General features: G+C 41.5%; 1 protein-coding gene across 1 annotated transcript; it reads right to left on the minus strand.

Annotated features, from left to right (window-relative positions):
• Window positions 1-936: 936 nt before the first annotated feature.
• Window positions 937-19,866, minus strand: MPC1 (mitochondrial pyruvate carrier 1). The gene is made up of 5 exons (XM_061624358.1): window positions 19,450-19,866; window positions 8,635-8,638; window positions 6,591-6,687; window positions 2,726-2,858; window positions 937-2,570 (listed from the first exon to the last, which is right to left on the minus strand). The coding sequence occupies exons 1-5, from the start codon at window positions 19,518-19,520 to the stop codon at window positions 2,552-2,554; spliced, it is 324 nt and encodes a 107-aa protein (XP_061480342.1). The 5' UTR covers window positions 19,521-19,866; the 3' UTR covers window positions 937-2,551.
• Window positions 19,867-26,090: the final 6,224 nt, after the last annotated feature.

The following is a 26,090-nucleotide window of genomic DNA, read 5'->3' on the forward strand; positions in this document are numbered from 1 at the left end:
TGTGTGTTTTATTATATATGTGTGCAATTTCATTGTAGCCGCCCTGAGTGCCCTATTGTAGGGTAGAAGGGCAGGATAGAAATATTTTAAATAAATAAATACAACCCTATGGGCTTAAAGATTTAAAATTCTATCCATGCTGACAATGGTGTCAAAGAGGTCAAGTATGTGTTTTAACTCTCGCAGCCATTTTTCTTAGGAAAGCATTTCAAATCTTTAAAAGGAAGACTGCCTTGTTTTTAAGTCGTCAAAGTCTTCTGTGCCTTGCTATTACGCTATTCACTGTGTGGTATTTTAGATTACCCATGCATGTTTTGTGGTTAATTAAAAACCCATTAATATAATGTTCAACTTATACCTTGAAATCCAGCCCAGTCAAATATACACACCTTATCACACAACACACTCAACGTTTATACTTCAGTGATATGACTATAGTTTCTTGTCAAAGAAACCTTCAAATCCCCAAATGTGAAAGTATCTCATATTAACTGCAAATATTTAAATCTTTCAAAGTACACACACACTTGTAGTGTGTGTATAGCAGACTTTACCATATATTACAATCTCATGGGGATTTTAGACTATTTTCAATTGCTGCAAACATGTTTATTATGTATGCCAGAATCTGAAGTTGCACATCCATATTAAATTAACAGCTATGTCACCCTATGAATCTGAAATTCTGATTCCATGAAAAGAATTCTGACAACTTGCCATTGGTTTATAAAGGGGTACATGTTTTTCATGGATGCAAAGAAAAGTTTACTATCATGAAGTATCAATGGATACTTGGACATCAATGGACATAGAAAAATCACAACTTTAGCATTAACAGTGGCTTGCTGTTCTTCCTCATGTATTCTTTACTTCTTTACTAAAATCCAATAGAACCCACTTTTACATTAGTAAGTCAGTAGAAAGAAACCACCTGTGTGTTTTTACCAATGTATTAATATTAGTTTGGAGGTCATTACAACAGAAACAGACCTTGCACATGAGAAGTCCCATCCTTCATAGATTTCCCATAAATAGTAGCTTGTTTTGTACAATCCAGTAATGCAAGTACAGTACTGCTTTTATTAACATTATTGAAAATTGACAGTACAAAATTCCCTCAGAATAGTTTATTGCCATTAGTTTAATTAGAAGTTTCTTACTGTCACTTCTCGCCCACGCTGGGAAAGTTTACTGCCCCCAGAGTTCTTGCGCTAACAACAAAACTTAAATACAACCTGTATATGGTACTTTACCGTTGTTGATAAAAGTCATAAGTGCTATAGAAGGAAGTAATTAAAACGTCGTGTTTAAATTTATAATTCTGGCAGACCAAAGTATCCTTCAACTCTTTCTTTCCAGAAGTCTTCATTTAAGTCTGTGGTTACATTTTGTGTTAAATAACATTTAAAGGTTTCTATCAACATCTTAAGTAAGTAATATGAATTAGGACACTGACACAAACTGAATATCCACAGCATTCAGAGTATTTGTAAGATGTGACACTTTGGATGAACTATTTGGGGTATGCAGTCTACACACACTGGGTTGTAGAAGCTTACTCATTTTGTTCACTTAGCACATTTGACCAAAGGCGACAAAATATCCAAGCACTGGATGCAACATTTGCAAACAACTCACATGTGAAATTTCTCTTGTGCATAGGACGAAACCATATGGTTGCTAACCCACTCAAGAAATTACCCATTTTTCAGACCTAAAATGTTGGCATTTACAAAAGCAGACTCCATGCTAACATTTTGTCTGCAGTGCAGATGTCAAGCAGGCCTAAGGCAAAAAGGTATTCCTATAATAATCCTACTTTCCATCTACATGTAGAATGTGCTACTCTCAGATTTTGTTTCAACCAGCCCATAAAACAAAGAAATTTTGTTTTCCCTCTTCACTTTATTTTGAGGGACTGGGGGGTTGGAATCCCCTAAATTTTAGGAACTAGGAGTTAGACTTGTATATGTGGGAGAGCACATACAACATTCAAATCAGCAACCTGAGAGCAGTTAGTCAGCAAATATTTGCTTTTAGTCAGCATTGTATTGCTGATGTGACAGCCCTGCAATTTAGTTATAAAAACCGTGATGAATGGATGCTCCTAAACACATGCACTATTTTATGGCAACTACAACGCACTTAAGGAGACAGAACCACCACTCTTTAGTACATTTGTGTGCCAGGCAAATACCCATTGTTAAATTCTTAAAATCAAATTACACAAATTGGTTCAGAGCCTGTTTTTTGCAGCTTGTTAAGAACAATTCTTATCCTTCTGAAAATCTGGTATGTGCACATGGAACAATTTCATAAATAAATATATTAAAAAGTAGTAATTATAAGGCAAAATATTTGATGTAATGTTTCAAACTGCTACACAGGTTTTTTTAAAAGTCAGTCTACAAAATTTAGGGCTGGGATGACACTGAACGTTGCTATGTTTTAATGATGATGGTGATGCAATAATATTCGACGCAGCAAATATAGACCTTCCTTTGTTGTAATCTGTGGAGCACCTTTTCCATTTCCCCCGTTAAACAGACACTCAGTTCTTTTTTTCTAGGCTGTCAAAAAGAAAAAAAAGGAGTTGATTCAGTGAAAAGTCTCTAGCCAACTAGGCTTATGAAGAAAACAGAAGCATGAGAAAAGGCTGTTTAATTTGTTTCCCTAACTGCAATATTTCCCTAATTGCAATACCAGATTTTAAAAGTTCACTCACTTGAACTTGATCAATCTTCCTCCTTGAGTAAGTTGTGCAAATTCATTGGTAAAGTGACAAGCAAACAGCAGCCAGTTTCTTGGCTGCACCTTGTATGCAAACCGCATGAAAGTCAATGAGTAACAGCAAAGTGCTATAAAAGTAAAATACAAGATTTTAGTATTCTGGAACTCTGACTTCAAGCACTCTTTGAATGTATTAAAACAGTAATCATAATCAACCTCACTTCATACTGCCAAGTAAGATACACTTATTTCATCATTTTACAGTTACAACTACCATTACTACTGGCGCTCATCCTCACCTCTCAGCAAGTGCTCTTGCTCAGGATTCCTGCTAGCTAGCCACACCTTCTGCCAGGACATTATAAGATGGAAGAAGCTCAGTCAGGGCATTCTCCTCCTCTCATTTTGTATTCCAAGTGACACACAACATTATGTTGTTAGTGAGAATGCTCAGTCTTCATTGGACTGAGTTTTGCTGCAATGTTTTTTAAAAACTTCCCCTGAGAATGCTAACATCTCCCTCTTGTTTCTTAATCAGTCAGTGTTTCCTTGGCTTTATATCAGTTGGAGCTAAACACTTGAATTCAGAGAGAACTATTCTAGAGACATTTTATGATTTCCTTATTGACAGCATTAATTTTGAAAGGATCTAATATATGTTTGTTTCACTGAAATTGACAAGATCAATATTAAAAACTGTTTAATTATTAGAACTGTCAGAAAGGTTGTATTTTAGACACCCAATTATTAAAAGGTTAATGAGATTTCAACAAAGTTCATGATTTCTCCCTAAATACAAATTCAAGCACAGCTGGAATTCTCCAATATTCAAATGGAGAATTTAAAAATTACATATAAACATAATAATTAAACCCATGTGACTGAAAATCCACTACTGCATTAATTAGAAGAAGAATTCTATGGGTTTTATATTCTTTATGAATGTGTATTTTCACATTCAGTTTTACAGTTAACCTTATGTTGTAGGAAACCAGTGTACTGTAGTTCTAGGCATTGTGTTAAAGGGAAAAGATTCACTTGCTTTTTGAGAAAAGGCACTTAGAGTATGGGTATATAAAAAGCTATACAAGACTACTGGTCTAAGAAACAGAGAAGCATTTTGATAGGAGTGCCTTGGGAAAGTAATCCACTGTGAAGAAAACCTAGACCTGCCAGTTAAAATGAAAAATCCACACACACCCATCTCTACTAAAGTTCAAGGTGTTTCCCTGGTCATCTCGGTTTCACTTTAAAAAAAAAATGCAGCAGTCATTTAAAAATGCACTTTTGGGGGGCATCCAAGTACACCAAGCAGTTTGGACCTTTAGGGAGTCCATTATCCCACTGATCTAACTCAAGATGCCTTGTTAACAGCACAATCCAACTTGGAAACAAAAAACTCCCTGAATTACTCCTATTCTCAATGGCTCTTTAATAAAGGTCCTCCTACAAGAATCAGATTCACACCATCCACTCGCTAATGATTTCAACATTCCCTTCAGCAATGCTTCGGGTTTGTTATGCGTACTCATCATATGAAAGAAAAGTGCCTCTTTTATGCATTTTTTAGAAAAGTATGATAATTGTATTAAGCAATCCTCCCATGGAAGCAATTAAATATTAACTGCTTTTAGTCTTTGGAAGGTTGTGGGATACAGATATAGTAGTTTAATTTAGTAGTTCCCAGGAAATAGAGACAAGTAGTGGTAATGAGAGAGGAAGTTCTAGGCTTAATGGACAATATAAAAACTGACAAATCACCGGACCCGGATGGCATCCACATGAGAGTTCTCAAAGAACTCAAATGTGAAATTGCTGATCTGCTAACTAAAATATGTAACTTGTCCCTCGGGCCCTCCTCCATGCCTGAGGACTGGAAAGTGGCCAATGTAACGCCAATATTCAAAAAGGGATCCAGAGGGGATCCCGGAAATTACAGGCCAGTTAGCTTAACTTCTGTCCCTGGAAAACTGGTAGAAAGTATTATTAAAGCTAGATTAACTAAGCACATAGGAGAACAAGCCTTGCTGAAGCAGAGCCAGCATGGCTTCTGCAAGGGAAAGTCCTGTCTCAGTAACCTACTAGAATTCTTTGAGAGTGTCAACAAGCATATAGATAGAGGTGATCCAGTGGACATAGTGTACTTAGACTTTCAAAAAGCGTTTGACAAGGTACCTCACCAAAGACTTCTGAGGAAGCTTAGAAGTCATGGAATAAGAGGAGAGGTCCTCTTGTGGATAAGAAATTGGTTAAGAAGCAGAAAGCAGAGAGTAGGAATAAACGGACAGTTCTCCCAATGGAGGGCTGTAGAAAGTGGAGTCCCTCAAGGATCGGTATTGGGACCTGTACTTTTCAACTTGTTCATTAATGACCTAGAATTAGGAGTGAGCAGTGAAGTGGCCAAGTTTGCTGATGACACTAAATTGTTCAGGGTTGTTAAAACAAAAAGGGATTGCGAAGAGCTCCAAAAAGACCTCTCCAAAATGAGTGAATGGGCGGAAAAATGGCAAATGCAATTCAATATAAACAGGTGTAAAATTATGCATATTGGAGCAAAAAATCTGAATTTCACATATACGCTCATGGGGTCTGAACTGGCGGTGACCGACCAGGAGAGAGACCTCGGGGTTGTAGTGGACAGCACGATGAAAATGTCGACCCAGTGTGCGGCAGCTGTGAAAAAGGCAAATTCCATGCTAGCGATAATTAGGAAAGGTATTGAAAATAAAACAGCTGATATCATAATGCCGTTGTATAAATCTATGGTGCGGCCGCATTTGGAATACTGTGTACAGTTCTGGTCGCCTCATCTCAAAAAGGATATTATAGAGTTGGAAAAGGTTCAGAAGAGGGCAACCAGAATGATCAAGGGGATGGAGCGACTCCCTTACGAGGAAAGGTTGCAGCATTTGGGGCTTTTTAGTTTAGAGAAAAGGCGGGTCAGAGGAGACATGACAGAAGTGTATAAAATTATGCATGGCATTGAGAAAGTGGATAGAGAAAAGTTTTTCTCCCTCTCTCATAATACTAGAACTCGTGGACATTCAAAGAAGCTGAATGTTGGAAGATTCAGGACAGACAAAAGGAAGTACTTCTTTACTCAGCGCACAGTTAAACTATGGAATTTGCTCCCACAAGATGCAGTAATGGCCACCAGCTTGGATGGCTTTAAAAGAAGATTAAACAAATTCATGGAGGACAGGGCTATCAATGGCTACTAGCCGTGATGGCTGTGCTGTGCCACCCTAGTCAGAGGCAGCATGCTTCTGAAAACCAGTTGCCGGAAGCCTCAGGAGGGGAGAGTGCTCTTGCACTCGGGTCCTGCTTGCGGGCTTCCCCCAGGCACCTGGTTGGCCACTGTGAGAACAGGATGCTGGACTAGATGGGCCACTGGCCTGATCCAGCAGGCTCTTCTTATGTAAATACATAAAATAGGTACTGTATATATAGTTTCTATACTTCAGAGTTGCTGCCTTGTGTGAATAGTGATATGGGAACTCAAGGATGCTGTCACATATTTATATACCTTTTAACTTTGTTCAGCAGTACTATATGTCAAGTGATCAATTACCCCACCCCACCCGTTCTTTAAATGACTGCAGGTATCCCACTCCTATCAGACACAGTAGCTAGGGAAAAGAGCTAGGAACCAAAGATATAGTTTAGGCCTGTACAACCTTAGTGGAATTTTTCTCTTTGAATAGTAGGTTGTCATGCAGCATTGCCAGGGGCAGAACTGTTCAAGAAATATAACTTAATGTAGCTCTTCAAGCGACACCAGCATACACATCTAAGTAAAATTTGCTGGCACTTTAGGAATTGGTCAGTTTCATTGCTAGGTAAAATATTTTACTACTTGCCAAAGGTCATTCGGCCACTGATGATCTCTGGCGATTTCTTCATGTCATTGATAGCAGCAATTGGGAGTCCCCAGTTGGCTACTGGCCCCCAGAAGTGCTATAACAGAGAAACAATAAAAGAAAATGAAGTTTTATACCCCTGCTTGTTCATATTTTTAAAACTAGAATTTCTAGACACAAGATGGTTCTTATTCAGCATTACATCTAGTGCGAGTCGTTTCCGACTCTTAGGGTGACGTCTTTCGACGTTTACTAGGCAGACCATTTATATGGGGTGGGATTGCCAGTTCCTTCCCCGGCCTTTCTTTACCCCCCAGCATATGCCGGGTACTCACTTTGATTCCGTTGGAATCAAAGCATTAGCTTAGCATATTTTCACTCCAGGTTGATAAAAGAAAACCATGAAACTACCTTACACTAGGTCAGACTAATCATTTATCCAGCACTGTTTAGCTGGCAATCCTTCACAGGCCTGCAACCTGAAACCATTTTAATAGAACAGACCAAGGATTGAACCTGGCACCTCCTGCAATCCCTTTACTCGCCATTCTTATATGAATTAAAGGCAAAAAGGATTTCTATGCATATTTCACCCAGTTCAGTTCCCTAATAAAAACCACACGCAGAAAATGCAGTGGTGAAAAGTTTGAAAGAACATTACTGAATACCATGGTGCACCAAATTAACATACATATATAACTAAGACTACTCAACAGGATATTGAGTAATTAAACACTCGTATTATTAATAAACCAACTGAATTGGCATTACTAATGTAAAAGGTAAGAAACATGAACATGAAAACACCATCTTTAAAAGCTAAATGAAAGTGGGACTAATTTTGCCTCACCTGGAGTTTATAAATAATTACTAGCCTGGCTTTTTTTTTGGCCCAGGGGGAAGGGAAGAATTACTGGACAGAACAATCTAAATGATGGGAACCTGGTGGTAAGCCCCGTGGGATCCTCCTCCTGCGCGGGAGCCACCAGCTCGACTGAACACTGGCTCCATCGGGAGCAATACACATGAGCCAGCCAGAAGCACCGGCTTCCACAAACAGGCATCCCAGGGAGTAAGCACTCTTTGTAGACCACCATGGGAATGTTTTTACTGCTCCGGCCTTTTGGCAATGGAGTTGCTGGGTGGATCGGGACCTGGGGGAGGGCTCCGAACGCGAGAAGGATCTTGCACATGTCCCCCACCACAGCTCCACCCCTGCCATACCCCATTTTCGGGGCTTCCACCAGTCCTCCATCCACCTGGCTGGCCATCCCTAGTGGACCCCTGGTGGTGCCAGCAGGCTCCTGGCAGTGCCGCAGTGGAGGGCTGCTGCTGGCAATGCTGAGAGCCTGCCAGTGCAGTCAGGATTCCATGGCACCTAACTCCCCCCAGCCCGGCAGAAAGGTGAGCTGGATTGTGCCCAAAGTCTCTAGAGTCCTTTTTTTGTTCCAGTTCTGAGTTTACTTGTGTAGCACTGCTGGCTACAAAGCTCATTTCAGCAATTTCTCCAAACAAAAAATGCTCCCACACTGCTGGTTTGCTGGGGGAGTCACAAACCAATTTTGCAGCTGACAGAGGAGAAGCACAACAGTATCACTGCCTTGAACATACTTCAGAATACAGCAGCTAGTTGTAACCCTTATTGCTATAGGTACTGTGGAGACAAGAGTCATAGCTGGCCAGTACTGATTAAATCAGTTCATTGCATTGTTCTTTTTAAATGCTTTCCCCTCCCTTTTAGCAGTGGGAGTTAGGGGCACCAAGTGTCTTACACAGTTTCAAGGGGCAAACACTTAAAAGCTTCCATCTCCAAAGAGAATGGCTGAAAATCAAGTCTGTCTACATATCAAGTCAGAATTTATTGAGATCTCAGGGTAACTATTAGAATGTGGGCATGATACAAATGGAGAAGAATGAATATTTTATCTAACTTATCTATGGAGAGAACAGCACATCTACTCCAATGTATATTAGGACTTGTTCATAACCACGCAACAGCAGCACAATTACAAGTGGCTGAAAGAAAGCAGAGACAGTGCCTTACCGTACTGTGTTAGGAGAAGCCAACGGTTCAACATTTAAGAGGATACATGAAAGAGAAAATTAAGAGAATCATTTGCTTCATGAAATAAAATGTAGTAAGTATATGAGACACCAATTATGTTTCCTTCACAAAAAGTCAAAGCACTTTAGTTTGCTAATTTAGCAACCAATTGCTAAAATGAGTTTTATATTCTAATTAATGTCTTTTGAAATAAGAAGCCACATGTAACTTTGATCTATAAAATTTACTCAGTGATGTTTGCTAGGGGTTATTTCTTTATTTCAAACTTCCTACTTTATGGATGCGTGTAATAACTTTCTGTGTACATTATATGCATTGCCTTGGATATATTATTAGATTTTTATTTTAACAATGGTACTGGACATGCTGCCCCCATTTTCAAATTAGATGCTGCTTTCCCATCTAACATTGTAGTCCGGAGCTGTCACTGGAGACACACTACAATCTAAAAACTGTTAATGGACAACTATAAAAAAGGAATTACACACATTTCCATGATCAATAGTGTTACAAATGTCTTAGAAAACAACATTCATATGAATAGATGCTTTATCTAGTAAGGAAACTGGACCTGGACTTGGAAGACAAACAAAAACCCCATTCCTCATTGTTACCACAATGAAAAAGTTGTATTGCAGCAAGGAAGTCCACAGCTAGTTTTGTGGATGACAATGTGCAGTGCCTTTCAAATAAAATTACATGGAATATTTGGGGATCACACAATGAGAAATCTTAATGCATACACATTTGTTAAAAATCACCTACCAAGTACAATTTTAAGCAGAGGCTACAAGCTACCAGGTGGGAAACTAACTCAGTATCTTAGTACAGGAACTGGATCAGTAATGGATATCCAGGCTTGCACTGAATCCCCATTTGGTTAGGTGTCTCTGGGACAGCCACACCAAAGTTACAGAGATTCTCAAGGGCAAGTTTGTTCTTAGCCCAGACAAGAACACAACAGATGCTTTGCTTTTCGTTCTATTCCTCCTCTTGGGGGATGGGAAAATGCTTGATTCTGAAAGGTAAACCATGTAATTTACAACCCCCCATAATTACTAGTCATGCATTACTGTGTTGACTCCAACTATTTTATATCCTATCCTTAAACATGTGGAATTTGGCCCTAAATATTAATGGCACATCTTTTCAGATAATGTATTTGGATCAGAGAGTAGATTCCCATTTTATTTTTATTTTTTTTGTAATTTAAATTTTATTGATTTTACAGACTGAACAGATTCCATTACAAATACATCTGTTAAAATTTGCAAAAACATAAACAACATGTATCTCAAAATAAGAAATAAATCCAACCAGTTTCCTTTTAACTAAAGCAAACTACCACAAAGAGAACAGAATACAACAGAGTCAAAAAATAAAACTACTGTCATCGGTCCACCCCAACCCACCCCCACCCGTCATGGCAATATCTATAAAATGAATTTTACAGACATCCTGTATCAATAATAATTATTTACAAGATTCCCATTTTAAAGTTTATTGATTTGTTTTATGTAGTTCTGACTGCTGCAACCCACCCCAAGATGGTTTGATGATGAAGGGCAAAATACCATTTTTTACAAATATATTATGGGGTTTCATACATCCACTAGTGACAAGGGGACCATTCTCTATTGCATTTGTTACATTTACTAATCCACAGCAGGCCTTTGGGAAAGCAGCAGAAACACTATATGCCTCATTTAGGGCTGGATCCAAAGGGCGGCCAGGTGGGGCCCTGGCCAAGGGCCCCTGGGGCTACAAGGGCCCCTGAGGGCCCCCTCTGCGATTCGTGGCAGGATCGCTGCTGCGGATCGCACTGCAAGAGCTCCGGAGCCCCTGCCATTCCCTTGCTCAACCTACCTTTTTTGGCTGTTGTGCGCGTAGCGCTGCCATTAACCAAGATGGTGGCCAAGGTTCCCCTAAGGGGCTGATGCCTCTACAGCCATCTTGGCTGATGGCACACGTGTGCTACACGTGAGCATCCCTACCATGAGCCAAGATGGCAGCAGAGGCTTCAGTCCCTCAGGAAAACCTTGGCCTCCATCTTGGTAAAGGGCAGCGTTGCACACGCAACCGCACAACACATCCAAGAAAGGTAGGTCAAGAAAGGGAATGGTGGGGCTCCAAAGCTCTCGCTGTGCGATCCGCGGCAGTAATCCTGCAACAAATCACGGAAGGGGGCGCCAGGGCCCAGGACAGGCTTGTGCCCCAGGGCCCCAGCATATCTGGGGCCGGCCCCGGCATCGCATGTACCTATCTTTCATTAACATTCTTAAGCTCTGCTTCACATGTGCTCCCAGCAGCGTGAGCTACTTCCATGTGGTTCAGTCTCATGCTATAAGCATGTGCATGTGACAACACAATCATGTCCTACCCATACATTTAATACACAAGAAGGAAGAGCATTGGTTGAATCAGAAAGACCCACATAAAAACTTTTAATAAATCTTTATACTTTAAATCATCATTGCCTTTTCAGCACTAGAAATCATAAGAACATAACCCTGCGAGGTCAGGCCAGTGGCCCATCTAGTCCAGCACCCTATTCTCATAGTGGCCAACCAGATCCCTATGGGAAGCCTATAAGCAGGACCTGAGTGCAACAGCATTCTCCCCTCCTGTGGTTTCCAGCAACTAGTATTCGGAGGCACAGCATAGCCTTATCTTCCATGAATTTTTCTAAAACTGTTTGAAAACCATCCAAATTGGTGGCCAGCACTGCCTCTTGTGGGAGCAAATTTCATAGTTTAACTATGCACTGTGTGAAGTATTTTTTAAAATCTGTCTTGAATTTTTCCAACATTCAGCTTCATTTAATGTCCACGAGTTCTAAGAGAGGGAGAAAACCTTTTCTCTATCCATTTCAGCACTAGATGTGTCTGGCAATTATAGTTTTACACAATTTATGCAACAATAATATTCCTCTTATCAAACATTACCATCTGAAAGCCTGGGGCATATGGAATTCAATTGTGCCAAAATTAAATATTGCAAGCACTTCAAAACATACTCTTCAAAGGCCTTTGTTACCTGTTTGTTCTTCCAAAGTACAAACTGAGAAGATACTCTGGAAGAAATTACTTCTGTAAGGACATACTGACATCAGCATTTCCTCTGTACTTTAAAAAAAAGATGTATTACACAGACAAAAAATTAGTTCTGTACTAATCCCAGAACTCTTGTCATAATAGCTATCCTTTGTGGACTAGGTCTACCTATGAAGCTTGTCTTGCATTTCCTGTTACTTTTCCACTTCCTCTAGAAGGTAACATTCGTATGTAAGGGCATTTACTTTCAGCCTGGTTTTACGGAGTGTTTTCTGTTGTTGCTGCTGGAAGCAGCTTGTAAGTAGTCACTAGCCTGGCCTCCTATGGCAAGTAAGATCTGACACCAGCGATCAGATAGGGAAACTTTACAAGAGCTAGTAGTCATCTTCTTGTGAAGCATAATCAGACTAACAACGGTCTCTTGTGGGCTGTTGGGCTAGTAACTTTTGCAGAGTTTATTTGTGAAGTGTGATAGAATAGTCATGGAGATTCAAGAGTACGTTATCTTCTACAATTAAACTTTCAGTATGGCAGGAATGTAAAATTACACACTGCTACTATGAGACTGAAAGAGCAATTAACTAGAAAGCTGAGGAAAAAGCAAACCCATCTCAGGTCAAAGACAGCTTGCTACAGTAACAATAATAGATTAAGGAACAGGGGATAATTGTTTGCAAAAGCATAGGTATTATACGCAATCCGATAGAATGAAGTGAGATTGCCTGGAGTGTGGAAAGCTTTAGTTCAAAAGACTAAATATTGTTCCTTTATTGCTAATAAAATGAGGTTTGTATAGCAGGTTTTGAATATTTTTAATTCTGAAGCGCTAAGATTTAACAAATGGGTAATCTTACATCAGCGATTCCAAAAGATCTAAAAAAAGTTCTTGAATTTAAACCAGTAGCTGAAGTAAAATTTATTATACCAGCTAGGGAGTATCTTAGCAACAGGGCTCACAAGTAACTTTGTAGAAAGAAAAATAAACCCAGTTCCTTTATTCCTTTGCTATATTTTTAGATGGGCTCTAAAAACTTTTATTCATTACTGCTTTTATTGAGGGTAAGAGGAAGCAGCCTCTGTTTTTATTGAGATAGTTGGCTGTTGGAACTGGATTGGAAGAAGTTAAATATTTTACTGCTGCTGTCATTAGTGTATTGTTTTATATTTTATACAGTTTTTAATTGTTTTTGCATGTTGTAATCAGTTGTGGGAAGATTTTTGACCAGTGGCATATAAATTCATTAATTAAATAAAGTATAGTACTGGCATGAGTATGGAGGCATAGAAATTCATTGAAGTACTTGAATGAATGGGAGTGTTAGTTCTAGCTTAAGCAAAGGAGAGGCAGCATCCTTTTAAATTAAATAGATGCTTTGCCTTCTTGACTTCTGGGGTCCCTGGCTTAAACAGCAACTTCAAATGGTTGGAAAAGATCTGTACTGTGTAAGCCATTTCTAACTTGTGCAATATGAATGTGGCATTGGTAAAGACAGCTGTGGTGTCATTATGGAAACAGGCTTTAAGCTCTTTCCCAAACACATCATGTTTACACATGTTACTTTGAAACTCAACTGTATCATAACAGATCTGAATTTCTAACATTAACATTTAACAATAAAGTACCAGCCTCACTAATTAGATATATTTCTCTTGCATGGAACAAGCCAATGATCTTATGCCACCTTAGGACATTCTTAATCCTAAAAACCTTCTTTGACCTTAAGTCCAATCTACACCATATAATGTTTTGTGTCTTCCCACCAGTCATTTCAGCACTGAAAGCTTTCTTCATTACTTAAACTTGCTCAATCCCCTTAGGTAATAATGTCATCATGGGTATCTACAAAAGGCTGAAGCTCAGCTTGCAGAGATATCTGTCTATTACAGGAAGGGAACATTTTTCTTCTGTTCTACTTTATCATTTATAGTAAAAGAGATGCAATACCTTAAAAACCTAAAATATTATGGCCACCTCTCTGGAAGCTACTGCTTTTTTTTTTAGTGTTTTCCAGATAGGATGGCCAACTGCAGAAGAGAACATAACTCCTGCACCTCTTGAAATCCCTTCTTCTTCACAACTGTTACAGGTGCAGGGGCCCTGTCCTCTTTTGCAGTTGGCTACCTATTTCCAAATTATCCAAGATTTATAAGAGAAAAGTCCCCTGCTATCTTACAACTTCTTTAAAAAAAACAACTTCCATTAAACAACCCAGTTCTCTTACATATTTCAGCAATAAAGCAATACTTAAGAGTTCCAGAATTCTAACCGAGGTCATGATTACCACCTGATGTTGCTTGTTCCTGATTAACCAGTACTACTGGACATGAAGCCTATCTAGGCCTCAGGCACTGAATACTACAGCATTCCGCTAATATGGTGCCAGGGGGCGATCAGCTGGGGGGAGGGGCTGGAGCTCCCTGCTCCCAGCTGATCTCGCTGGAGGAGGGGAAGATCAGCTGTAGAGCGCTACAGCTGATCTCCTCTTCTGACACAATCAGACTCCTCTGCTTGAGCTGATCATGCCAGAGGAGGGGAAGATCAGCTGTAGCGCTCTACAGCTGATCTCCTCCTCTGGTGCGATCAGTGGGTTAGGTTCCAGACCCTCGCACTACAGCTGATCCGCTTTTTGGCAGTTTTCGCTTTTCGGTGGGGGTCTGGAACCTAATATGCCATATGAGTGAGGCCCTACTGTACCCACTGACCTGAGAGTAAGTCCCACTGAACTCACAGGGGCTTTAAGTCAACATATATAGGATTGCACTGCAAAGGACATAAATTCTCAGCCAGGGTTGTTGTTGTTTTTGGCTGTCTCTGTATTTCAAACTAGGATTATTAGGTTGAAGAACTGTTCTAACAATATTGCAAGGATGAAAGTAAAGCCATTTCTGTGCCTTCACAATTATCAACACAATTTGAGCCTTGTTCCCCTTAAGAAAAACTTGAAAAAGAAACAGAATTCTTTATGGAGTTTGCCACCCATTTCATGGGATAGTTTCTGAACTTTTGAATTAATTGGAAGTTCATTTATGGTATAAGGCAAATAGGAAAAGGTATATTGATTACTAATGGATTTTTGCACATAAAAATTCATGAAACGAAAACAATGTTAGTTTTTAATACGATCTTAGTGTCCTTCACTGTCACAAGCTCATGTCCTTTTATTTTGGGATTTGGTCTAAATTAAAGCCATTTTATCCCATTTCTTTTTTTATTCGTGTAATGATCCCAAGGTCACATTGCTTTATTTTTCTTATGTTAACAATTAACTCATGAGAGTGCACATGTTTAAATGAATTATTTCCTACCACAGTATTTCTATGCAGTCATTTTGCCCTGAACCAGGCTATGGAAAGAGTATAATATTGACAGAAGTTTATTGTATTCAATACAAATGTTGGACTCTAATACTTTTCTCAGGGTAAGGCTTGGGGCAAATGGATTACCATAAAAAAATACACCAACCAACAGAGGAGTACGCCAGGGATGCCTCTTGGCTTCCTTCCTTTTTAATTTTTATATCAATGGCATTGTTTGTGAATTGAATGCTTTGGAATATTTTCCAGTTTCAGTTCTAGATGCCAAGCTCTCTGTCCTCTTGTATGCCGAGGATATAGCTATGATTTCCACTACATTAATTGGGATGCGAAGGTTATTAAGAAGTTTGAGTTACATTGTGTTCAAAGGAGCATCTAATTATGAATCATGCCAAAACAAAAGTGGTAGTTTTGGGGAGGAAGAAAAAACCAGTGTATGGAAGTTGGATGATAAACCCATTGAACAACAATGTAATTTCAGATACCAGGGACCTGCGTTTAATGCCCAACTTTCATGGAAGTCACATCTGGATACAGTTAAGTTGAAATCCTCCCATTCCATACAATCATTGATGCGTTTCTCTAAGTTCCAAGGTGGTAGCTTGGTTGCACCAGCAGTTGAAGTGTTTCGGAAGAAGATAGTCCCACAACTGCTGTATGGTGGAGCTTTGGGTGTACATAAATACCTCTACTCTTGAGGTAGTGCAGAATTCCTTCATGAGGTCTGTGATGATCCTGTATTAGTGTAAATAGGGTAAGTGCTGTTTGTTTAGAAGATACATGGTAAGTGGAGTGAAAGAGGAGGGGGAGTGAATGGGCAGTAGAATGCTGGATGATTGGCTGGATGTTTAAAATGGCTAACAGTATAAAAGGAAGAATGTCAGGTAAATCTGGGTGGATGTGGTGTGGACGTGTGTGGACGTTGGTGGACTTGAGAGGGTTGTTTTGGTGGGTTTTGAGAGGAGAGGGTGGAGTTCGGATTAATACTAAGACCAGTACCTCAGGAATAGATGTAACCATATGCTTAAGTGCCTTTTAAAGAAATCTTGTTATCTCTGTTATATAATAAAATACTTATTTGGTTTACCAAAGGCCTGATCCTTGGCTGGGGTTTCACAGACCAGAAGGGAGGGTGAGGTAAATAACCAAGGCTGAAGAGTGACAAATGGTGGCAGCGGGTGAAGGGAAGAATATAACACCACAAGTATTCAGAGCAAACCAGAATTATAAGCAGTCTGAGTAAATCAAAGGGATTGGGACAGCTTTAGCACTCAGTCACAGAGGTAACCAGATAGAGAGACTCAGGCAGAGTCTCTGGGACTACTGGTTATAGGACGTGACTGGTGGTGCTGCCTAGCAGGGGGATCTGTTGAGATCTGTGCTAGAGCGGGGAGAGAAACCATATAAAAGGACAGTCCGGACTGGTGGAGTCCCTGGTGGTGCCTAGTGACAGGCAGTAACCACGCGCAGGTAGGAACCTGACAGGGAGAGCCAGGGAAGGGCGTCACAAGGTCCCTGTTAGCTGCCCCTCAAAGCACACCTGCATCTCTTAAGGGCAGAAATAGGACTATATTGTATAGAATCCTGTGCTCAAGCTGCACTTGCCTTGTATTGGCTGAAGTTGGCTTGTATGAATGATTTGCGCCTGCCAAAGAAATGCTTTCTAGAACAACTGTAAACTCTAACCCAAAGCTGCTGGGTAAATTTTCTTAAATCTACTCTGTCCATTATGGGATCAACACAGAAGTTTTACCTTCTCCTCCGCTAGAGTTAAACAGCTGTTCAAAGAAAGAATCCATCTTTATTCTAGATGGTGGGATCTCTATTCAGTTACCCAAATGTCATATTCTATTTGGTACCCACTATATAAAACAGCATTTCACATGGAGCAATACTTCACATTTCTGACAGCAGTACCCTTGAGAAAATCATTCACAGCTTTATGATTTCAGACTATGCCTTCTGCTTTTCTGGATGGGAGGTTTTGTAACATTCCAACTCATCAAAGAGTTTGTATCTGTGAATCTGGTGAAGTTTAGGACATTGTAAATAATTTACTAAGGTGCCCCCTATACAAGTACCCAAGGTTTAAATTTCTTTCCTACATCCTTCACTCCTTGTCAGACCGACCTTCCCTGGAGCAGATATGTATTCTGCTAGCAGGCAACAATATATTTATAACTATCCAGGTGGCAGAATTTGCTCTAGCTACAGGAAAATTAAGAGTTAGATACAAAAAAAAACCTTGTGAGGTGAGTGGGATGTGCCCCAGCACTATTATGGCTGTAGTACTTGTATAGTAAGTCAAGGGGTGGGTCAGTGAATCTTTCGCTTGGGAGAGAAAATTTTATTTGTAACTTGTTGTTGTTCCTTTACTGTATGTTGTTGAACTGTCTTTGCTGAAACATGACCTGTATTTTAATATGTATTTTGTATTTTCCTTTTACATGTGACAAATTGTGGTAGCCTATGACTCTGAGCAATCAAGTTTCATTTCTTTTCATTTCAATAGATTTTTAAAAGATTGGCAAAATTTAAAAACTAGGGTTAAAAATAACACATACTTGACCTTTCTGACAATCTAGTTCTATCTGGACAGCTAACATTCAGTGCCTACAAAACTTACTTTTTCAAACAGTGAATGCACCCAAATACAGAAAGTCAGAACCCACCTGGCAATGCAATCCTATTCATCTCTACTCAGAAGTATGTACAATTGAGCCCAATGAGAATTTCAACTGTGTATAAGATTGTAGCCTGAAGAAAGTACTGTAATCTATGAACTAAAGGCAACATCTCAAGAATTTTACTATCCCTTTCAAATCAGCTAATCTTTCACATGTTGAGGTACCTAAATGGTTCAAAAGCAGTAATGTCTGTTCTGTGGAGTATTTTTAGAACAGGCAGTTGCAGAATACAGGGTCTCTCTTCTAAAAAGGGATAATGGCAAGTACAGATTAAGAAGACTATCACAACCGACATCCATAAACTCAGAAGCATATCCCACTGAGTTCAAGAGAATTTAACTCCAGGTATGTGTACAGCAGGGATGGGGAACCTCCGGCCCATGGGCCAAACATAGTGCACCAGGCTTCCCCATTTGGGCTATCAAGCTGTTTTCCCCAAACCATGCCCACTTCCCCACTGCTGACATCATATGTGATATCAAGTGTGGGGCAAATAGAGATGCAGCTGCTTTTCCTGCAGAAAGCAGGATTGAACATCAATCTTGAGTTCAATTCTGTTTAGTTCAGGTGCATGTGATACTTTGCTGTGGGTGAACTCATATGCACCCAAACCCTGCAGAAAACAGGACTGAATTCTCTCAACCCTGCTTGGTGGCTATTTCCCCCCATCCCAACCTGTGGGGCAACTTTGATAAGAGTGCAGGACCTGCCATCTGTCAATCACCTCACATCATTACAAAATCTGATGATTGACAGGTGGGTGGTCCTACCAACCTGTCAAAGTTGGGGGCAGGGAGAGAGATAAAGACCTGGCTAAAAAGCAACTGTACAACATATCTTTACACTGAAGCCGAACCAGTAGAACCTGTTTTGCTTTAGAATATTTACTGCATCGTCCCTCCAAATGCAGTCACTTTCAAATGGATTTTGAATGGTGGCATAGCTTAATTTTATATATACAAACTACTGATATTGGGGAGGGGGTGTCCCTTTGTGGTTGAAAGGGAGATCTACCACCCCCTTGTCATCAGAGACTTATCGGGTCAGAAGGAGCAGCAGTGCGCTCCTGGCGCCTTCTCATGGAAGGGCAAACTGACTGCTTCCACCGTGAGACCACAGTCCAGGACTCCAATCTTTGGTAAAAAGAGTTCCTAAAGCCACCTGAAAGGCACCCTGGTCTCAAGTGTCACCCTAGCCACACACCGGCCCAATTTCTCCTGTTTTTAAATGTCGCGTTTCCGAGCATCTGTACAAAGCAAGCCCATTTTCAGCTATATTGCTTTCGCCACCACGACCACCCAGAGATGGGGACGCAGTAGAACTAAATTAGGACTCCGGCGAGTGACGCCGCCACACACGTTGAGATACAGACCGCTAAAACAAATAAAAATAAAAGATATGATGGGGCGCCCGACCCCTTATGCACAACGAAGGGATATTTGCCCCCAAGCATGCACAGACAATAAGTCTTCAGGACCTCCTTCCTACCCGTTAGCCCCTCAAAGCCTATAAAGGTCCGCTGGATAGCCACCACTCAGCGACTGCAAAAGGCACGAGGGGACCCATCCCATCACCCGGGCAAATGTGAAACACGCGATATGAAGACCGCCCCACACCGAGCACCTTCAGACAGCAGGTGAATAATACCCCGAAGAAGGCGAGGGAGCGTAATAGAGCCCAAGAAGGTTGGGAGGCTGAGCGGAGAGAGAAACACCGAATTCCCTCTCCTCCTTTCCCACCTCATAAGATAGTCCCTGAAGTCCTTGCTGCGCACATAGTCCACGGCCTTCCGGGCCAGCGCCGCCGCCATGGCGGAAGACGACGACTGCGAAGGAACAGCGGAGAAAAAAGGCAAAGAGCTCGGCGCAGGTCAGCCACGCGAGTCGCCTCTGCCGCTTCCAATGACAAACTCCTCAAGCGCTGGCACTGGGGACGAGCTGCCTCTTCACGACCGGCTTCCGCTTTACGGCACCGCCTCTTTTGTCATCGCAACTCCGCTGCCTATTGGCGCAAGCAGCTGCGCCCCTTCGGCTAAATAATTTTCCAGCAGAGAAGAAGGGCGGCTTGCCGTAAAGTACGAACGGAGCCCTAGATTAGAAAGGGACCATAAGCAACAAACATTAAAGCGAAAAGCTTTGTGCTCCCGCCCCTTGGCCGGCCGTTACCTCTTACGTTATGGTGGGCAGTGCATCTCTGAGCCGCTATTGGTTGTGAGCGAGCGCCTGCTTGTTTTCTATTGGTGTGCGGCGATGGCCTGGCGTACAATACCTTTCCCCCGCCCCACTTTCCCCTATTGCTTTCAGCTGGCCTGTCAAGGGCAAGAAGAATGGGAGGAGCTAATACAGCCGCAAAGGGATTTGAGTTTTTATCCGATTCTTTTTTCACTTCGCTCCTTGTACCTGGAAGGGAGAATTCCACCTTGTGGTTTTTCCCATTACAGAGTTGCAAGAACACCTGCACTTCGCTAACTTTCTCTTCTCCTAAAGATACAGGATCAATCTCAGGCCCTGAGCCTGGCAACTCTACTAGGGACAGGTTATAAAATATTGTCAAAGTGTGAAGAGACTGAATTCTCTGTTGGTGGACAAGCCTGGTTTTAGAATGGAGTTTAGGGTCAATATTACAACATTTCCTCTTAGGTTTTATCCAGTGTCGTCCAGTGGGTTAGATATGGTTCCAGGAACCCCACTTCAGAGATCAGCAAGGAAAATATTAAGTCTTTTTGGCCTTCTCAGCCTCCATTACCCTCATGTACAATAGGGATATCTGTAACTTGTCCCTCGGGTCCAGACTAGGGCAATAACTTTGTTAGGCCAACCCCAAAAAGGTGCAAGCTTTTGAGTTCTTCAAACTCTATCAGACTAAATGATAAGCAAAGCAAATGCGGGTGGGTGGAATGGGAAGGTGATAGCAGACATTACGCCTCAGGATGTTCAGATAATGAATGAAATAAGAATTACGAACATAATAAGAGCCTGCTGGATCAGGCCCATCTAGTCCAGCATCCTGCTCTCACAGTGGTCAACTAGCTGCCCATGGAAAGCTGCAAGCAGGACCTGAGTGCAAAGAGCACTCTCCCCTCCTGCAGTTTTTAGCAACTAGTGTTCGGAAGCAAGCTGCCTCAGACAGTGGAGGCAGAGCATAGCCATCATGGCAAGTCACTTTGTACACTTAAAGCTCAGTTCTAACCATGTCTACTCCAAAGTACAACTGGCTGCCCATTAGCTCCCAGGCCGTTCAAGGTTCTGGTTTTGGTGTACAAAGCCCTATACAACGTGGGACCAGGATACCTGAAAGATTGTCATACCCCTTATATACCCAGTCAGTCACTGCGCTCTGCAGATGAGAGGGCCTCCTGCAGATACCATCTTATCAGGAGGTCCATCCACACAACATAGGAAACAGACCTTTAGTGTAGTGGCGCCTACCCTTTCGAATTCCCTCCCCTTATTCGAGAGGTGCCAACTCGGTTACCTTTTCGGTGCCTACTGAAAACCTTCCTCTTTCAACATGTCTTTTAAGTTGAGACCTTATCCCAGTCTGCATCTGTGTTGGAATTGCTTTTTAATATGTTTTTAAAGCTTTTGTTTTTAAATATGTTTATTTTTAATATATTTTAAAGTCTGTTTTTTAAGACGATTCAGAGTGTTTTTAGTGTTTTAGTTTGCTGCCCTGGGCTCCTGCTGGGAGGAAGGGTGGGAAATGAATGAATGAATGTAAGTCCTGTTGAATTCAGCAGGGCTTACTCCTAGGCAGGTGGAGTTAGGACTGCAGCCTTAAGTGCTATGAGTGTTAGGATACTCCAGGTGGATTAGAACAAGGTCAGCATTCCAAGTCCCTTACTGATCAGCCAGATACTTATGGGAAGCCCCCAAGCAGGGCAACAAAACTACCCTTTGTTAGACCCCTAGCAACCTTGTGGTAACATTTAGGTGTTGTGGCTAACTCCCATTGATAGACCTATCATCCATGAATTTATCTAACCCCTTTTGTAGCCATCCAAGCTAGCGGTCATCACTGATCTCGTGGCAACAAGTTCTGTCAGCTGATTATGTGCTGTACAAAGTACACACACACATATACTCTCCTTTGGTCAGTTTCTGTAGCTAACCCCCAGTTTCAATATTAGGAGAGATACTGAAAAATACATCTCTACCCACTTTCTCCACACCATTCATAAATTTATAAATCTATGGAGTTTAGCCTTTCCTTATAAGACAGGTACTCCAATGACTTGCCCTTAATAACTTTGGTTGACCTTTTCTGCACCTTTTGCAGCATTATGATCCTTTCTGAGATATGAGAACTATACAGTGCTGTGAAAAAGTATTTGCCCCCTATCTGATTTTCTGCATTGTTGCATATTTTGGGCACAATGTTATCAGATCTTGAACCAAAACCTAATATTAGAGAAAGGAGAAGCTGAGTGAACAAACAACACACAATTTTGATTTTGAAAACTTATTTCATTTATTTATTAAATGCAGCCATGGGAAAAAGTAATTGCCCCCTTAGACTCAAAACCTGGTTATGCCACCTTTAGCAGCAGTGACTACAACCAAGTGCAGAATTTGCCTTTTGTGCCACTGCCACTCACTGAGGACACTTTTATCGAGCTGTGTAGCACAACCCTAAGATCTCTCAGCACCAGTTCAGATTCATTCTGTGTATGTATGAGAAGTTAGGATTACTTACTTACACTGATTATTTATTTATTTACTGTATTTATTTATTACTTTTATATACCGCCCCATAGCCAAAGCTCTCTGGGTGGTTTACAGCAATCTTGTAATCTGATGGCACAAACATATACACGTCTACTCAAAAGTGGGTTCCACTGAGTTCAACAGAGCTTGCTTAGGGAGTGGGTATAAGAGTGCAGTCTGGATCTTATTTGCAGCTTTATTGCTCATTCATCCAGATCCTTTTGGAGTTCTTCAGTCTCTTCGTGTTTTAGAAATGGTTAAGAATGATAAGCCTTGAATGTTTTGAGGTGTATAACTTGGCAGGAAGGGCAAAGCTATCTTGCTGTTGCTGGCTTCTCTAGGTGGTCCATAAGAGTTGCTTTGCATCACCCAGGGAGCAATACAAGACCTCTGCTTATTGTCTCTCTGCATTCCATAAAACAGAAGTCAAATCACTGGAATCTTTCATCTTCGCCAATGTGACAACAAATGTGCCCCCACTATAGACTCAAATGAAGCGAGGAGGGAAATGTTATGTACAAGGGAAAATATTGACTGGAATTGTGTTCAGTGAATTGGGAAGCAAATACTTAAAGATTTTCAATTCAAGATTCTTCAGAATCTGCAGTTTCTCATTATTTATTTACTCTGTGCCACTGGAAAGGGGGGGAGAAGTTGCAAAGAGATCTAATTCAGTGGTTCCCAAACTTTTTTTCTCATGAACCGCTTGAAAATTGCTGAGGGTCTTGGCAGACCACTTAAATTATTTTTCTGCTTATTGTAGCAATTGTAATGCTCTGTGTGAGATGCTGTGTGATTTTTAATTGTATTTTTATTGCTTTTTATTTCTTATATTTTATTGTATTACAATTTGCATGCTATAGAATGCAAATTGTAATGCAGTAAAATACAATATAAGAAATAAAAAAGCAATAAAACTAAAAATCAATATGAATATTTAATGTGAACATGCTGTGGACCACCTGGGTGAAGCTTGCCACTGTTTGGGAGCCCCTGGTCTAGTTGGTTCCCACCACTCATATTTCCCATAGCCCCTCAGCCAGCAGGTCTTCAGCGTAGTATTCCACACACACTTTCCAGTGAATATGTTTTCAATTATCGTAGATAAAAATGCCATCTATAGAACTCTCAGAATGATAAATGGAGGCTAGAAAATATTTTAATTTCCTTTTTTTTTAGTTGCCTGGGTTTTCCCCTCAGTTCTAGATATATAGGAGTGAACTGCTGGCTTTCTACATTGGGTGATAGCTAGCTGAATCATACACAGTGTAGACCCACTGAAATCAAAGGATAATGGGTCTACTCTATGGCTAACATTGAATATCACCCGTTGCATTTTCAAGACAGTTTTTGGATAAATGCAGTTACTGGACAGCTCTCAAAAGCTTTCAATTTCAAAAGTGTGTCTTTATCTAGAAAATATTATTTCTAACCCAGGTAATGTTCCCTTTTAACGTTTTAAACAGGACATGAACAACATTATCAAGGTAAAACCAAAACCAAGAAAATGATTCTACTTTGAAGAACAATGCCACATAGATGTGTCTCTCTTTGCATCTGTAGTTTGGCGACAGCAATAAAGAAATGTAAAACAAGATCATCATCCCTCCCTGTTGGATTGCTGTTGTTTGATTTGCACTATATCCAGCAGGATTGGGTCCCAGGAACCTTAGCCAGCCGTGGTTTATTTTTTCCATCTACCCTTTGGAGGGATATGTTGACTGCGGACTGAGGGACGTGTGGAGACCTTTTTGCCTACAGGAAGAGGAACATTGTTGCTGCTTAGAGAAAGAGAGCAGCTGTGGCTGCTACTTTGGTTCTTACACACAGCATTTGTTCCAGCTGCCCAGGGAGTGAGAGCTATTATTGCTGTTTGCTCCTGTCTTCTTTTGATTGTCATCATTGCTGCGCTTCTCATTGAACTGCTTGTACTGGGAAGATCTGCTGCTGGGCATAATGAAGATGGCGGCATAAGAGCTCGCTACGGCTGGAGCTCCGCCACCATATGTTTCTTTTAACACCTTTTAATCACCTTTTAGCGTTATTTTTGGGATCAGGAACGCCTCCCCTCCGTTTTATAACTTGCAATAAGTTTGGCTGTATTTTAATTTGTTTGTTTGTTTGTCTGTCTGTTGTTGTGTGAATGAGATTGAGTGAATGTGTGTTTGTGTTTATGTTGTTTAAGTGTTTTGCTGTATTAGATTTATTTTAAGATGTGCCTGGGAGAACATGCCTTGGGCCTCACAGGGAGATTTTCGGGGGCCCCAATTAACGTTGTGACGGGTAATGGGAGGTATGGCGTTGGGAGGAGAACGTGCCAGGTAAGGGGAACTCGTCCCAGACAAGTTGTGTCTGTGCCTTGTTCCGGTTCTCCTCCTATCCACAGGACTGTTGGTTGTACTGTCAGCCAGCTCTCGGATCTCCAGGTGCTGCTTTTAAATGCTAGGTCGGTCGTTAATAAAACCCCCCTTATCCACGATTTGATTGTGGAGAAGGGTGCCGACCTTGTGTGTATTACCGAAACCTGGGTGGGTGAGCAGGGAGGAGTTGCTCTTTCCCAGCTTTGCCCACCTGGGTATTCGGTGCAGCACTGTGGTAGATCTGAGGGCCGGGGAGGCGGGGTTGCTGTGGTCTATCGGAGTTCTTTCTCTCTCACTAAGCACCCTGTCCAGACGGCGACTGGTTTGGAGTGTCTTCATCTTGTGCTGGGCCAAGAAGACAGATTGGGAATACTATTGCTGTACCGCCCACCTTGCTGCCCAATGGCTTCCCTAGCTGAGCTGACGGAGATAGTCTCGGAGATATTGTTGAGATCCCCCAGACTTGTGGTACTGGGGGATGTCAACATTCATGCCGAGGCTGTCTTGTTCGGGGCAGCTCAGGACTTCATGGTCTCCATGACAACCATGGGGCTGTCTCAAGTTGCTACTGGCCCGACGCATGTATCAGGACATACTCTTGATTTGATCTTCGCCACTGGTCATGGAGATGGTGATCTGAGGGTGGGGTATTTTTCATCTACTCCATTGTCATGGACAGATCACCGCTTGCTGAGCTTTAGACTCACGGCAACCCTTTCCCTCTGCAGAGGTGGGGAACCTATTAAGTTGGTCCGCTCCCGGAGGCTTATGGATCCTGTTGCTTTCCAGAGCGCTCTGGGAGTTTTTCCGGCTGATGGCACTGGCGCTCCTGTCGAGGCCATGGTCGATCTGTGGAATGCGGAGATGACCCGGGCCATTGACATGATGGCTCCCGCACGCCCCCTTCGGTGCAGAACTCAAACAGCACCGTGGTATACCCCGGAGCTGAGAGTGATGAAGCAAGAGAGAAGGAGGCTAGAGTGCAGGTGGAGGCGAACTCCTGACGGATGTAGTCATTGTTTGGTGAGTGCTTCCACTAAGTTGTATGTAAAAGCGGTTAGGGCGGCAAAAAAGTCATATTTTGCTGCCACCATTAGATCATCTCTTTGCCGCCCAGCGGAGCTTTTTAGGGTGGTACGAGGGCTTTTACATTCTGGCCCTCCTGATACTAAGGAAACATCGGAAGCTCGCTGCAACGAATTTGCGGAGCACTTCCAGGATAAGATTGCTTGCATCCGTCGGGACTTAGACTCTGATGTTATGACAGATGACTCCATTGAAGTGTCCAGAGCGCGGTCTTGTCCTTCATTGTTG

This window comes from Rhineura floridana, chromosome 4, assembly GCF_030035675.1.
Source record: "Rhineura floridana isolate rRhiFlo1 chromosome 4, rRhiFlo1.hap2, whole genome shotgun sequence".
Taxonomy (NCBI): Eukaryota; Metazoa; Chordata; class Lepidosauria; order Squamata; family Rhineuridae; genus Rhineura; species Rhineura floridana.

Excerpts from the sequence above, each read along its gene's own strand:
- MPC1 (XM_061624358.1), bottom strand. The coding sequence starts at position 19,520 with ATGGCGGCGGCGCTGGCCCGGAAGGCCGTGGACTATGTGCGCAGCAAG. Across the intron at positions 2,859-6,590 it reads CAGTGGCCGAATGACCTTTG|CACTTTGCTGTTACTCATTG; the intron begins GCAAGTAGTAAA and ends TTACTTTTATAG.